General features: G+C 49.7%; 1 protein-coding gene across 1 annotated transcript in view; it reads left to right on the top strand.

The window, feature by feature from the left end:
* Window positions 1-15395, top strand: part of ANKDD1A (ankyrin repeat and death domain containing 1A) — a 30684-nt gene that overhangs the window by 1200 nt on the left and 14089 nt on the right. Inside the window, 6 exon segments of the mRNA XM_075535571.1 lie at window positions 2557-2631; window positions 2634-2663; window positions 4965-5071; window positions 9510-9608; window positions 12210-12255; window positions 12258-12304. Of these exon segments, the coding sequence (XP_075391686.1) occupies window positions 2557-2631; window positions 2634-2663; window positions 4965-5071; window positions 9510-9608; window positions 12210-12255; window positions 12258-12304 (404 nt within the window).

Below are 15395 nucleotides of genomic sequence, written 5' to 3'. Positions count from 1 at the left end.
ATAACAGCGAGATGACAATGATGATGTGGGCTGTTCATACCTCATTTTCCATCCCATGAAGAGCGCCACTCAGCAAGTTGTGCGGCCAGTTTCACTCCGTCCTATAGGCTTGCCATGACTCGGATTCAAGCCGATGGCAGTGAGCGAGTGAATCCTTACAGCGCCCTGTTGGGCAACTCATACCCTTCTGCAGATGCTTGGGACAAGTGAGCAACCTAAATGCTCAGCCAGGGTTGAGCTCAGGGTTGTGTGGCTCACAGGCTGTGTCGGTCTGTGAGGCCTCATAACGCTCCTAGACTCTTTCCACATGGAATTTATCGGCAAAAACAAACTGTGTGGCAGGTCTGGCAGGCCCCTTAATCTCCCCTGACAAGACACTGGCCAGCTGTCCTGGAATACAGAGGGCTGAGTGCAGGCAGGCATTCACGCCTGACCAAACACTCCGGATATGGGCCTGGCAGCAATGTACCAGCAAGATTACCTGCCTTGCAGTGGTCGAGTGCCAGCAAACATCTGTCCTTAGTGGTGACTGTCTGCACCCTTCTGGAAGAGGGACAGACGGTCAATAACTCTGGGGATTATTAGTGTCACTCATGGAAATGGAGTTTTGTGGATTCCTTCCCATGTCTAGCTTTTGGACCTCTGAGCTATGTGTGGGCCAGGAGGAGTCAATCATAGCCATGGTCACCAACGAGCTTGTGGCCTGGTCAAGGAGACCAGCATCCTCATTGCTAAGATCCTGGTGATGGCTTCATGGGAGTCTGTGGGATGAGCCGACCAGCCTGGTTCTCCTGACTAGGCCACTGAACCACTATGTGACTGTAGTACCAACCACCTAAAACACCAAACCCACTCCCATCGAGTCTCTGCTGACTCATAGCGACCATACAGGACAGTTTCTTCTCTTTTAGCTTCTGAGACTAATTCTTTATGGAAGTAGAAAGCCCATTTCCTCCTGTGGAGCGGTTGGTGGTTTTGAACTACTAACCTTTCGTGTCACAGCCCAAGGCATAACTACTACGTCACCAAGGCTCCTTTGCATCACAAACTGGGTGACTTTAAACCAGAGAAATGTGTTTTCTCAAGGTTCTGGAGATGAGAAGTCCTGAATGAAGGGCCCAACAGGGGCCCACTCCTCCTATAGCTATTAGGGGGGATGGTCTCCCTTCCCCTGTCCAGCTCCTGGTGGCTCCAAGCATTCCATGACCCCTGCCACTGCCTCTGTGCTCGCATGGTCTTCTCTATGTAGAAGATGAACTCATGCTGGATTAGGATGGCCCCTAAATCCCGTGGCATCATGATGTCCTCTTGGATAAGGACATCATGATGCCACGGGATTTAGGGGCCATCCTAATCCAGCATGAGTTCATTTTAGTTACATCTGCACAGACCCCATTTCCAAACAAGATACAGTCATGGGTTCTGAACAGGGGACAGAATTCTGCCAACTACAATGACTGTGGAGCCCCGAACTCTAATGACATGTATGTAGCAGGGGATTGGAGGGGGTGGGGTGCTTTGAGATTTCTTCTCCCCGAGACTTTTAGGTGAAGGTGCAGGGGTGAGGGTTGCAGAGAGATGTGGAGAAAGCAAATCAGTGTAGGCCTTCTGGGGAGAGGCCAGAGCTGGCAAGGATTTTGGGGTGTGGACAGTGAGGTGGTTCGTGCGACAGCATAGAAATGGAGTGAGCATCCCTTCTCTGTCCTTGCCTAGGGGTGAGGCTCAAAAGGGGACTCAGGAAATTATGACCCTCTTTTACACTGGACAGGAAGCCCTGGTGGTGTGGCGGGGTTATGTGTTGGGCTGCGATCCTTAAGGTAAGCAGTTTGAAACCACCTGCAGCTCCAAGGGAGAAAGATGGGGCTCTCTACTTCCACAAAGAGTTACAGTCTCAGAAACTCAAAGGGGAAGTTCCATTCTGCCCTACAAGGTCACTATGAGTCCGTGGCAACCTGATGGTTAGTGAGTTCTGAGGGTTTTTTTACACCAGGCAGAATTCTGAAAAAGGCACTGACTCCCAACTAAAAAAATAAATATCAAGCCAGTTGCTATTGAACTGGTTCGGACACACGGCATGCCTGGTACGCAGAGAAGACTGCACACACAGGGCTTCCAGGTTCTCCCAAGATGGGGCTTGGAAACCAACCCGTTTCAGACAGTAAGCAAGCGGGACTCCTGAGTGACGCCCAGTGGGATAGATCCCATTTCCTTCACAGAGAAGAGCTCTTGGGAAGGGACCATGAGAGCCCTGGGTGGTAGGCACTTTTACAAGTCAAGGCCACATCCTGCTGCACCCTGTTTTCAGAGCTTGGCCAAGGCCTGGTCATGTAGACAGGCTGGGAGTCAGTGAGAACAAGCAGGCTGCAGGAAAGGGCCTCGGATCTGAGCAGGAGAACCACCCCCTCCGCTCCCACTCCCCCAGGCCTCGCTGGAAGACCCTTCCTGGGCAATGTACAAGGGCAGGGAGGGGCTCTGTGTCTCTACAGCCACTCTCATTATGCAGTGTGGGGGTCCCTTTCCCCCACCCCTCTGCTTACCTGTCTTTCACCCCCTCAGTCCTTCCGCTGGAGAGGCAGCTCCAGGAGGCTGCCTGCCGCAACAATGTTGGGAGGATGAAGGAGCTGATCGGAGGTGGGTTAACATCAGGGCCAGGAACCATGTGTGTAATGCCCTCCCCCCACCCTCAAGACTCCAAGCCCACTGCCCATGAGTCACCTATGACTCATAGCAACCCTGAAGACAGAGTAGAACTCCACTTTTTACAGGTGCAGAAAGTCTCAGTTTTCTCTGCAGAGTGGCTGGTGGGTTTGAACCAATGACCCTGTGGTTAGCAGCCAGATGCTTGGCTCACTGTGTCCCTGTGCTCCGATGTGTACAATGAACTCCTCTAAATCTAGGGTACTACTCTGCCATCAGATGATGCCATGGCAATACCAGGCAGGTGGGACAGTTCACTGAGCCAGGGACTGACCCATTTCTATTGTCTTGAAGTGCCTTTGGGTGGTAGATTGGTAATTGCCAACCTGGCGTTAAGAAGTCAGGGCTCATCCAAGATCAGGACCAGGGTTCCAAGTCAAAAACCAACCAACTAACAAACCCCGCTCTGTTGAATCCATGTCATCTCATAGAGATGCCATGTGTACAGGGTGCACTGAACTCCATCAAGTTTTCTTGGCTGGACTCGTTCCAGAAGCAAGTTACTAGCTTCCACAAGGCCTCTGGGGATTCAAATCACAAGCCTTGAGATTAGCTCACTGCCATTGAGTCTGTGTCAACCCTGGCAACCCTACAGGACAGGGTAGAAGCGTCCCTGTGGATTTTCCAGCCTGTAACTCTTTACGGGAATAGTAAACCTCATCTTTCTCCTATGGTGTGGCTGGTGCTTTCAAATTGCTGAGCGTGTGATTAAGCAGGCCAGTATGTAACTCTCTCTGCCACCTACATGAGCCATTGTGAGAGCCAGGAGCCAGAGATTCCAGGCCAAGCTCTTCGTACCTGCAACGCACACCCAGGGAGCAAAGGCCAGAACCAGATGGCAGGAAGTCAAAGGTCAGAAGTCTGAGGCAGGCAGCTAAGCAGACCTGAGCAGGTTGACTGAGAGGGAATATGCCTTGCCTGTGACCACAGAGCAAATTAGTGTTTCCTTTTACTATCCTCTAGCAAGCTGAAAACCACAGCTCATGGCTGACTCCTCCTGAGGCCTTGTCAGATGCCCCAGGGCCAGGGGCCATGATGAAGGTCTGGAAATGATGTGGACAGAAGTTAGGCCCCTTCATCTCTACGAGGTGACAGGACCCAAGCACTCAGGTGGTCATGGGGACCTAAAGAATAAAGCTAGTCTGTGGAGATTTGGGGTTGTAAAGCTAGGTGGAGGCAGTGAATGAGGCTGCAGGCAGCCGAGGCTCAGGGACCTGAGTGGGGAGGAAGTATGACGAGATTCTCTGCTGACAGGAAGCTTGGGTGTCGACTCACCACTGCCCACTAACACTGCTCTTCAGTACAGCCTGTGTTAGGTCGGGTGGACCAGAGAAACAAATCCATTGACACACATATGTGTATGAGAGAGATATTTATATACAAGAGCAATTGAACATTGAGAAACAACCCAGCCCAGTACAGATCAAGTCCATAAGTCTGACATTAGCCCATATGTTCGATACCAATCTATAAAGTCCTCTTCAGCCTCACAAAACACATGGAATGACGCCGAATGTAGAAAACCACAGGCCAGTGGGTCTTTGGATCCAGTGTCATTGGAAACATCTCAGCACTGGCAGGGTCTCTGCATCATTGTGGGTTCATGTGTCTTGTCAGATCCTATGTCTCCCAGGGTGTGAGCAGAGAGTCTCCCACCTCCAAGGAGGAAATACCAGATTTCCCAGAACTCTCAGAAGGCCATGCCCACATAGAAGCTTCATTGGCTATGATCTGATTGACAAGCTAGACTCCACCCCTACACTCTTAATCCTATAATTGACAAACGATTATATATCTCCCACCAGGCCTCACCGTCGCCCACTAGCACTATCCTTCACCACCGCCCCTCATCGCAGCACCGCCTGCCCAGGAAATCATCACTCGTGGCGGTGGAGGGTCTTTTGAGAGTGGAGCGAGGGGCAGCCCTGGATTAGGAGGTTGGGCAGGGGCCCATTCCTTTCTGGGTTTCTTCCTCACCTCATGACCACTCTGCGCCAGGCAGGTGCTAGGCACCTGGGAACTGGGGGTGGAGGCACAGCTGGTTCCACAGGCCCTCACAGAAGAATGGGGAGGAGTTACCCTGGGGCAGAGGAGTGTGAAAGGGAGAAGGGTCAATCCTTTGTGGTCGGCAGTGGGGCCTACAAGGCCTCACCTAGCTAAGAACTGGAGGATTGAGTGAGACTTTGGCAGATTCGTAACAAAGGGAACCCAGAAAAGGCTCTTCCATCACGCAGACCTGTGGTCCCAGCATGGGCAGCGGGGAGGAGATGGGAATGGACTGGTGACCCTGCACTGGGCCATGGGTGCAGGCCACGAGCACGCTGCAAGGCTGCTCCTGGGGCAAGGAGCGCCTGTGGACGACGACGATGACGCAGTATGGGCCCCTTGTTTTGTTTTTTAACAGTTTTATTAGCATCCACATCATTCAATCCTATCAGGAGAGTTGTACAATTGTCGCCATATTCAATTCTAGAACATTTTCTTCCTTGTAGTCATTGTTATTCATGTAATTTTTTTCTAATGGGGCAAACATATGCACAACAGAACATTCACTAGTTCCACAACTTGTACTTGTGGAATTCCGTGTCATTGATTGTACTCTTCGTCTTATACAACCATTATTGATGCCCGTTTTCAAATTATTCTCCCACCATTGACATAAACGCAATGCCCCTCCGCAAGAAGTCTTTCCCCTTCTCACATACGGTAACCAGTGGATACGTTTGATTTCTTTTTTATTTTTCCCGTGGTTTTCTTGATATAGTATTCACATTTCGTATATGGTTATGGTTAAATCACTTTTAAAATGAGCTGTGTAATCACAATCCGTTCCAGTACGTCCTCCCCACGCCTGCATTCACTGCCTGCTCCCCGAATCCCCGAACTCTCTCTATGTCCACCTCATCCCCCTCCATCCCCGACACACCATTGCAACAGTTAATATCTCTGTGTGTCTGCTCCTGAGCTTCACAAACTGGGAAACCCAACAGAAACAATAAAAAATAAAATGTGGGCCCATTGTTTGGGCCTGTGTCTGTCTTGGGGTGGGAAGACACGTTTGACCTGTCTCTGGGTCTATGAGCCAACTGCTTTTGTGAGCTTGCTGTTGCAATGCTGATGGACAGATGCCGGGGGCAGGAAGGCAGCGTCCTCAGGGCCAATGACTGCTCTCATCCTGTCCCCCGCTGAATTTATTACTGAATAAAAATTGCCCTGCTTTCAAGGGCTTTCATCCCCAGTTTTTGGTCTCTCCTGATGTCATGTGACAACAGGAAGGGACACAGGCTGCAGGAAGGATAATTTGGTGCATCGAGAGGACCGCCTGTTAGTAAGGTCAGCAGGAGGAAGCCTCTCCTGACGGGCGGGCGAGGGGCACTCACTGTCCTGCAGCGCGCTGCTGAGAGCAAGTGCGCAAGAACCACACTCTCAGCTCATAGCAACCCTACCGGACGGAGCCGAAATGCCCCTGTGAGTTTCCGAGACAGTAACTCCTTACCGAGCAGAATGCCTCATCTTTCTCCCAAGGAGTGCTGATGGTTTCGAACTGCCGATCTTATGGTTAGCAGCCCAATTCATAACCCAGTATGCCACCAGGGCTCCTGGCATGAAACAGCAGGGTCTCCACAATGGGGAGCGGCCTGGATGAGACAAAGGTTGACTCTTGACAATGACATTTGGCAGTTATTTATTTAAGGATCTAAATTTACCTTGGAAAAAATCGACTTCCTGCATAAAGCTAGTTGTCCACAGAAACCTAGTTTCCTTTGTTTGTGTTCTGTCCTGGCTTCTCTCTGCTCTTAGACCCCCACCATGAGGTGGGCTTGATTAGAAGCCAGGGATGGGGCAGTAGCAGCCACTTTGACCACTTTCCTCTGGTCCTCCCCAAACTTGATAATGCCTTGTTTCATGGTGGCTTGGAAAGGAAAATGTCCAGGACTCTTCATCTGAGTTTCCCAGTGAAACACTGCAGATCTTGTATCCACCTTTGCCCAGAAAGCCCCCCTATCATCACCACACTGCTGTTTGTGTCTTCCTTCAGGAACCGAGTGAGGGAACAAGACAATTCGGAAGTCTCTTTTAGAATCTTCTGTATTCCCTTTATTAAGGACAATTAATGCCCTTTAAAACATAAGAGAGCTAGGGGCATGCATATTTTAGTACGAGCACATTGAGGGAGAGACCTGTTGGGAGCAGGCCCCTGGTGATAGGCCCAGGGCTCTGTCCTGGGTGAGGAAGGGGAGGAATCTGGTCTGGGCCTGTGAAATATCTCAGGCTTCCCCTGGCAGGAGGTTTCCATGATTCTCATTGTCCTGCCCTGAACCTTGACACCTTTCATTCCCAAGCTCCTGTGGGCTTCCTCCTTTGGCACTGCCCTGCACTTACTTCTTCAGTCCCTTCCTTAACCAGCAGTGGCCCACGGTCACTGATACTGTCCCTGAGCAGCCTGGCTCTGGCCTTCCTGGAATCTCAGGCTCTAGTTCAGTGGTTCTCAACTGTGGGTCGCGACCCCTTTGGGGGTCAAACGACCCTTTCACATGGGTGGCCTAAGACCACAGGAAAACTCCACTCCTCTCTCCGTCTCCAGCCGGGTCTGCCCACATGCAGATACGCCCACATAGGAGAGTGCCCTGAGTGAAGACTGTACCCATGCTACACCATGCTTCAAGACAAAGTTTCACATGTCATTAGAAATAAATATTTCACAATATAGAATTACATATTGTTTTAGTGATTCATCACTATGATGTTCAATTTGTAACAATGAAAATACATCCTGCATATCAGGTATTTACATGATGATTCATAACAGTAGCAAAATGACAGTTATGAAGTAGCAACCAAAATAATGTGATGGTTGGTGGTCTCCACAGCAGGAAGAATTATATTAAGGGTCGTGGCATGAGGAAGCTTGAGAACTACTGCTCTAGTTGCAGAAGCGCCGCCACAAAAGTTGAAGAGGAAGCCCTATTGTGGTCACTGCTGACTTACTTCTGCTCAATGCGGTAGTTTGCAAGTAATCCTTTGCCTTTACCCTGGTGTCACCCCAAAACAGATAGCAGGACTCCTCCCCAGTTTCCACAGAGACCCATTCTTTTGTGGGGGGCAACCTTTGAAGAGACAGAGATTTATTCACCCTGTCATACATTCTATCTTGGATAATCTTGTCCTTGAAAGCCCCTTGACCTTTTCCTTGTCTTGGGTCCCAGTTGAGACTTGCCCTCCTTTTTCAATGCTTAATCCGCTCATGTCCAGCTCCAAAGTCTGGCAATTTCTTCCTGAGACAGAGCAGGAAAACGCCCTTTGATGCTCGGGGGTCTGCGTCATCTGTGACCCCGGGCAATTGTCCACAGAGAGAGCTTGGGTGCTAGCCACTTAGACAGCATCCCTGGTGCCCCCACATGGCTTCCTCGTCCAACCAGCTGTGAGCAGGATGCTTCGTGCAGCTCGCGTGGTCATTCGCCTTCCTAATCAGCGGCCCAGGTGGCAAGACGGGTGATTCACAAGAAGGACCAAGAGCTGGTCACATTTGTCCTCTGGCCCCTGTCCCATGTCCCAGGCAGCTTGGAGCGAGTGAGGGTGGGAAGGCCTGAGGGGAACCCTGACCCTAGAGCCCCCCTTTGAGGTGGACTCTGTGTTCCTGCTCTCAGCCTGGCCTTGAGCACTTGTTCACTGCCGGCTGCTCTTCCCATCTGTGGGGAGCAGAACAAGGCTGTAGGAAAGACACATGGCCTCACCAGGGCATGTGACCCTGTTTCTGTGTAAAATACTCTGCTTTGTGCACACCTGACCTTTGGACACACTAGGGGTGTTCATTCAACACTGTGCATGTTCATTCAACACTCGGCCAAAGATAGCGATGGTCCCCAGACCCTGCCTGATACCACCACTCCCCAGAAGAGACAGCAGAAACCATGCCAGGGAGGATGGCCGGCTCTGGCTGCTGCATCCTGTCTGGTGAGCTTGGAGGCCTGAGGATGCTCATCATAGTGTTGGGAAGACTCAGAGGTCATGATGGGGCTCCATGTTCTCAATTCTCCACATGTGGCAAGAAAGGGTGCCCACAGTCAGGTGCTGGGCTGAAGGGCCTGGGCATGCTCCCCATTGGTCCCAAGAGCTGGTGATGTGGGAGTTCCCGGGACGCACACTTCAGTGCCACGTTGGGAAGCACTTCCTAACAGTGAGCAATGTTGAACAGCACAGGGTACGTCTACTGAGGTTGGTAAGGGGACTGGCTGTGTTCAGATGCAGGCTCCATGCCTCGAGACTGTTCTACAGGAGGTTAAACCAGTGGGCCCTTAAACGCCCGCCCACCTCCAGCCTTGTTTGCAAAGAGTATGTTCTAAGATTGGTTCCTTCCAAGTTCCTGGTATTAAAATGGCCTTTACATGGCAAGACTAGGTGGCAGCTGTTTTAGAGCTCTACTAGGGAAAAGCAAGTTGGTAATAATGCATTGGTCTTTATGAAACCAAGAAAAAAGCCCCCGTCTTTCCACGGGAAAGCAGGCGTAGAGAACCGTATTTGGATATTGATGACCTTACTTGGGGGCCATGCTGGTCCAACACTTTATGTGAAGGCTGGGCCTGCTTCTCTTTGGAAGGCAGGTAATGTTATCTGGGACTGATGATTGCGTAGGCCTCATGTGACCACAGGTAGGCTGTCTCCACCCCGGTTCTAGAGCCTGGAGCGCTCTGGACTAGAAGGCCCTCTGCTAGCTCTCGATGATTGGCAATGTAGACAGTAGGACCCAGGTGCCATAGCCACGCCCCCTCTCATTCTTCTCTCCTTGCCCACCCCTGTGTCCTCTCCCCCAGTTTGGAATGAATGCACTTCTCCTGTCTGCCTGGTTCAACCACTTACAGATCCTCCAGATCCTGGTCAACTCAGGGGCCAAGATCCACTGTGAGAACAAGGTAAGGACCCAGCCAGCATTGTGTCCACCCTCCTCTGCCTCCCCCTCTTTGAATTTCCCTCTTGATTTGTGCCCACCCTGCCTTCACCTGCCCCCAGTTACACCCACTTACCCCCATTTGCTACCCCACCCTACCTGCCCCTTCTATTCCTGGCTGCCTGCTCTGCCCTGCTTGCACCTCCACCTCTGCCCATCTTTCTCCAGCACTTTGAGAGCCCCCACCCCCGAGCCCCAGATAACTCATCTCTGTGAAGCTGAGTCCTCGCACTGCTTCCACAGAAGCTGGGAGAGGACCGGGAGCCTCCTCCATCAGCCGGGAATCCTCTGTCTCTGATTACCCATCCCCCACCTCCTTTATAAAAGAGGAATCAAAGTACCTCCCTCAGAAAGTGGTGGTTGTTGTCCAATGATCGTGGGCTCACAGTGACCCCACATGATGCGGAGAGCTGCCCGTGATGGCTGAAACCCTCTGGGAAGGAGGTAGCAGAGCCTTCTCCCTGGGACTGCTGGGTGGGTTACAACCTTGTACACCTTTCTGTGTTCCCAGGGCTCCTTCAGAGGGTCGCTTGTTGTTGTGAGGTGGTGTTGTTAGGCGACCTGATGGACACCAGAAGGAAGCACTGCTCAGTCTTGTTATGTTCGAACCTGCTGTGTCAGCCTGTCTTGTTGTGAGTCTTCCTCTTTACTTAGCGTGACGTCTATTTCCAGGCACTGGTCTCTCCTGATAAGATGTACAAAGTATGAGACAAAGTCTCAGCATCCTTGCTTCTGAGGACCATCCTGGCTGTACCGCCTCCAACAGACTGGTTCTTCTGGTAGTCTGGTTAGGAAGAGGAGAGGAGAGGGATGTCTGGTGGGCCCACTGCTGGGGCTTACCCCTGAACTGTGGGCAAAACAAATGTAGCTCAGTGCCATGCCTGGCACCTGGGAACCTGGCCAGCTCTCCCTGGTGCGGGCTGGTGTTGGAGGAGAGGCCCCTGCAGCAGGATCCTCTGCCCTGGAAAGCAGCCTCCTGGAATTTCCCCCCTGGGCTCTCAGGGAGGGGCGTCTCAGGAAAATGCAAACATGTCTGGAACAAAGTATCTTCAGCCAGGGCTTCTCAACCCCAGTTCCTAGAGAATGTACGGAATCAGTGAACGTGGATGGGACAAAAATTACATCCTCATCTCCATGAACTTCTACATGGAATGTTAGCATTTCTTTCAAGGAGGCCTGGAGGCGACCACACAGAGCAGGTGAGCGTTACCTGTAGCTTTGTCACCAGTAGGAAACACGGCCGCTCCCGTTTTCAAAGCACACGACAGTTTTCTCACAATCCAATTTACACTCTACTGCTTTGCAATGAGAACTGTCACTTGACTTTGTTTGTAATGAAAAAGCACATACATTAGTAGATGATAATTTTTATTTTTAATATGTTGATCATTACATTCCAATATCAGTGGTTTCCTTTTATGGCAGGCAGACTAGTGGTTCAAAGAGGTCTGTGTTCTCATCCCTAGAGCCTCACTCCCAGAGGTGAATAAACTGGGGACCTTGAGAAGGAGATGATTCTAGATTACCTAGGTGGTGGGCAATGTAACCAGAGGGTCTTTTTTGTGTGTGTCTGTGTGGTTCTGACTCTTGATCAGCTTTATACATATATACATATATATACATATATATATAATTTTATTGAGGGCTCTTAGAGCTCTTATAACAATCCATACATCAATTGTATTAAGCACTTTTGTACATTTGTTGCCATCATCACTTTCAAAACATTTTCTTGCTACTTGAGCCCTTGGTATCAGCTCCCCTTTTCCACCACGCTCCCACCCTCATGAACCCTTGATAAATGATGAATTATTATTATTTTCAAATCTTACACTGTCCGCTGTCTCCTTCACCCATATCTGTTGTTCGTTGTCGTACATTGATCACTGTGATTGTTTCTCCCTTCTTCCCCTGAGAAGGGTCTTTAAGGGAGGGTCTTAAGGAAAGAAGAGGACAAGAGAACATTCGTGGGCTCCCTCCAGGCCTTGAAGTTGACCCTGGGACAGCTGACTTATGCAGGAAGTTGCCCTTCTCACTGAAGCTCTCTGGAGTTGGTCAAAGCCGGCTCCGAGCCCCCGTCTGGAAGCTGGAGGAAAACCAAACAAGTTGCCCTTGAGTAGATTTGGGCTCATGGTGACGTCAGGTGTGTCAGAGTAGAACTGGGCTCTGTAGGGTTTTCAATGGCCAGTTCCCCAAACACACATCACCAGATCTTTCTTCCTAGGGATTCTGCGTGGACTGAAACCTCCAACCTTTCAGTCAGTGGCCAAATGTGAGAACCATTGCACCACCCAGGGACCCCCGGGTCTGGGAGGGGTTGGACAAAGGTGGCATGATGAGGCCTAAGCCCCCTTCTCCAGACACTGACTTCTCCGTCTGACTGATAGGGTAGCAACACTGACTTCAGAGCACAAGTCTGACTGCAGCTCTTGCTTTGGAAATTCTAAAAGAAACACAAGTGTGGTTTGCAGAATTATGGTTCCTGCCAGCTTGCTCATGTGACTTTTCCACTGGAGCTCCCTGGGGCCCTGTGATGCAGCTTCCTCTTTTCACTTCCGGCCTGCAGCAAGGAAAGACCGCCCTGGCAGTGGCTGCCCGCAGCAACCATGTCAGCCTGTGGACATGATCATCAAAGCGGATCGGTTGTACAAGTGGCAGAAGGCATGGACCCTGAGCACACTCTCCGAAAGGCCACGTGGGGCCTGGAGATAAGGCCCCCGCTCTGACCAATTCTGGGGCTCTTGCATTTCCCCTCGGTGAAAATCCCTACCTTACCTACTGTCCAAGGCTGTGAGGCTCTGGAGCTGGGTTAGCATTCAAAGCACTCTGAAACGAGGAGGCCGACGAGCCCGTGCTGACACGGAGATAGGCCTGCGCATGTCTGCAGCTCCTGCTCACTGTAGGCCTGCATGAAGGAGTGCAGGCAGGCCTGCAGGAATAAAGAGGAGACAACAAGTGAGTTCACTGGGGGTGAGCAGAATTGCTGCTGGACTCTCCAACTCCAGAAGAAAAGTGTGCTGGGCTTGATTAGTGATGTCTGCTATGGAACTAAGAAAGAAGACAGTCACATGTAAGGTTACCAAGTTGCTAATTTGTTGTAGGTAGCTGGATGTGGGATGGAGAATTTTTTAGTGTCCTTTGATTTTTAAAAATCATTTTATTAGGGGCTTATACAACTCTTATCACAATCCATACATCAACTGAGTCAGGCATGTTTGTATATATGTTGCCCTCATTCTCTTCTAGACATTTACTTTCTATTGAGCTCTCGGTACCAGCTATGTTTTTCTTTCTCCCCCACCCGCCCCCCTGCCCCCTCATAGCCCCCTAATAGATTGTACATTATTATTTCCATCTCTCACATAGACCACTGTCTCCCTTCCCCCATGGTTTCTGTTGTTTTTTCCCCTGTAGAGGGGTGTATGGTTATATGTCGATCATTGGGATCGGTTCCCCTTTTCTCCCTTCCTTGGCCCCTCTTTCCCCTACCCTTCCGGGATCACCATTCCCACTCCTGGATTCTATGTGTCATGAGCTCCCATCCCTTTCTATACCTGTGCACATGTTCCAGTCAGTCTGAACTGGGAAGCAGCACTGGGGTCATGGTAGTGGGGGGGGGGGGGCGGGTGAGGAAGCCTCAAGGAGCCAGAGGAATATAGTGTGTTTCATCGATGCTTTCCTGCACCCTGGTGACTCATCCCCTCCCTGTAACCCCTCTGTGGGGAGATTGCTCCACTATCTACAGATGGACTTTGGATCTCTGCTCCAGCCCTTCTCATTCTCAACAATATGTTTTTGTTTGCTATGGGTCTGCTGATGCCCATTACCCGGTTCCTATGACTCCTCATGATGCACCAGCGGTGTGCTTCTTCCAAGTGGACTTGTTGCTTCACTGCTGACCGGTGGCTTGTGTAACGCCAAGCCTTTAAGACCCCCGAGGCTATATCTTTAAATAGAAGTATAAACATAGTGGTGTACATATGTAAATACATTAATTCACAAAAACATCGGTCTTGGCCCATGTACATATATTTCTATGGCAATACACTGAAGTAGGGGATGGACTTCGGGCCTCTGCTCATAGTCTCCCTCAATAAAAGAACACTGTGTTCTAACCAATCAACAGTCTGAGATGCTCACCCTCCTGACACAATTGTTGAAGACAAAGCAGGTGTCCTTTGATTATTTTAAGGAGCCTGGTAACATTGTGATTACACCTTAGACCCCTGTTTAAACATAGCTAAGCTATCTTAACCGTTTTAAACTAAATGAGTAACAGATGATCTTTTTAAAGCACCTCAAATGCTTTCTAAATTCTTAAACAATTGTAGCAAATACAAAAAATCAAAACTAAACATAAAGCGAATCTAAGATATCTGAAAAATTCCCATGTTTATTTACAAATGGAGGAAACATCTTGGCCCCTCTCACATAACAATCTCCATTTCAAAGTCAGTTGCTCCACTGACAACTGTCAATAGAAATCAGGATACTCTGACTCTTTGTTAGGCTATATTATCTTACACATTTCACCCCTTTTGCAAAAGAAAGATACTCCTTCATTTAACCCCCAAATAGTTAATACTATGGGCTTGATGAACTGACTCATCTTTGTATTGATTCTAAACAACATCAGGGTTTAAAGGCCCTCACACACTGAGACCATGGCTGTATGTTAGAATGACAAATCTGGATGACTTAATCAGAAACTTGGGGTGGGCTCCAAGGGCCAGTACTTCGTTATTCCATTGTACAAATATTAGTAAGAGGCCAGCTCACACCACAGATGGTTGACCAGGAGGGAAGAATTGTTGTTGCAGACACCAGATGTGCCACTCTGCACTTTTAACAACCAGAATCCATAGTTTAGACTCTCCTGGGCTGAATCTAGGCCATTACATAATTCTTACATAATTCTGTTGTAACCTCTTGTGTTAGTCTGGGTTGACTAGAGAAACAAGTCCAGAGATATTCATATGTGTATAAAAGAGAACTTTGTATCAAAGAGTAATTTTACATTAAGAAAACATCCCAGCCCAATCCAGATCAAGTCCATAAGTCCAATGTTAGTCTATATGTCTGATACCAATCTATAAATTCCTCTTTAGACTCATGCAACACATGCAATACTGCTGAATGCAGGAAGATCATGGGCCTGTGGGTGGAAAGTCTTGCGTATCCAGTGGCAGGAGAAGCATCTCAGCACTGACAGAGGTCTCCATATGGCTCCTCCAGCTCCAGGGTTCTAGCGTAGCTCCATGTGTCTTCTCAACAGGAATATCTCCCAGGGAATTCATGTGTCCGCCTCCAGCGAGCCTTTTATCTCCTTAGCGCCTCCAAATGAGGTCATCAAGTGCAAACTAATTGACAGACTAAACTCCAACTGTGGGTAAAAGAGTATTGTAACCCCACTTAGGTTGCTTTACTGTTTGTCGGCATTCAGCCAATTCAGTTCCTGATTCTTGCCCTAAGGTAACTCTGTGGACAATCTGTGATTGGAGGATGAGAAGAGAGAATCATCCGGCAAGAGAATGCTTCTTTGAAAGAGACCACATGTGGGTGGCCTATGGACTGTGGCAATGGGGCGAAAAGGCAGGGAGGTGAAGAACAAGTCTGGGTGGCGGAACCAGAGTTGCTGGGATTCCAGCGATCACCGCAATATGTGGCGACAAAAATGCATATGGACATTAAGTGTCACACCCGTGAGATGCCCATTCCCAGGCTTCTGAACAGTGAGGCCAGAATAGGTAAT

Source organism: Tenrec ecaudatus, chromosome 17 (assembly GCF_050624435.1).
Source record: "Tenrec ecaudatus isolate mTenEca1 chromosome 17, mTenEca1.hap1, whole genome shotgun sequence".
Taxonomy (NCBI): domain Eukaryota; kingdom Metazoa; phylum Chordata; class Mammalia; order Afrosoricida; family Tenrecidae; genus Tenrec; species Tenrec ecaudatus.
The sequence above is the reverse complement of the archived record's forward strand: the minus strand, read 5'-3'. Positions and strand labels throughout refer to the sequence as shown.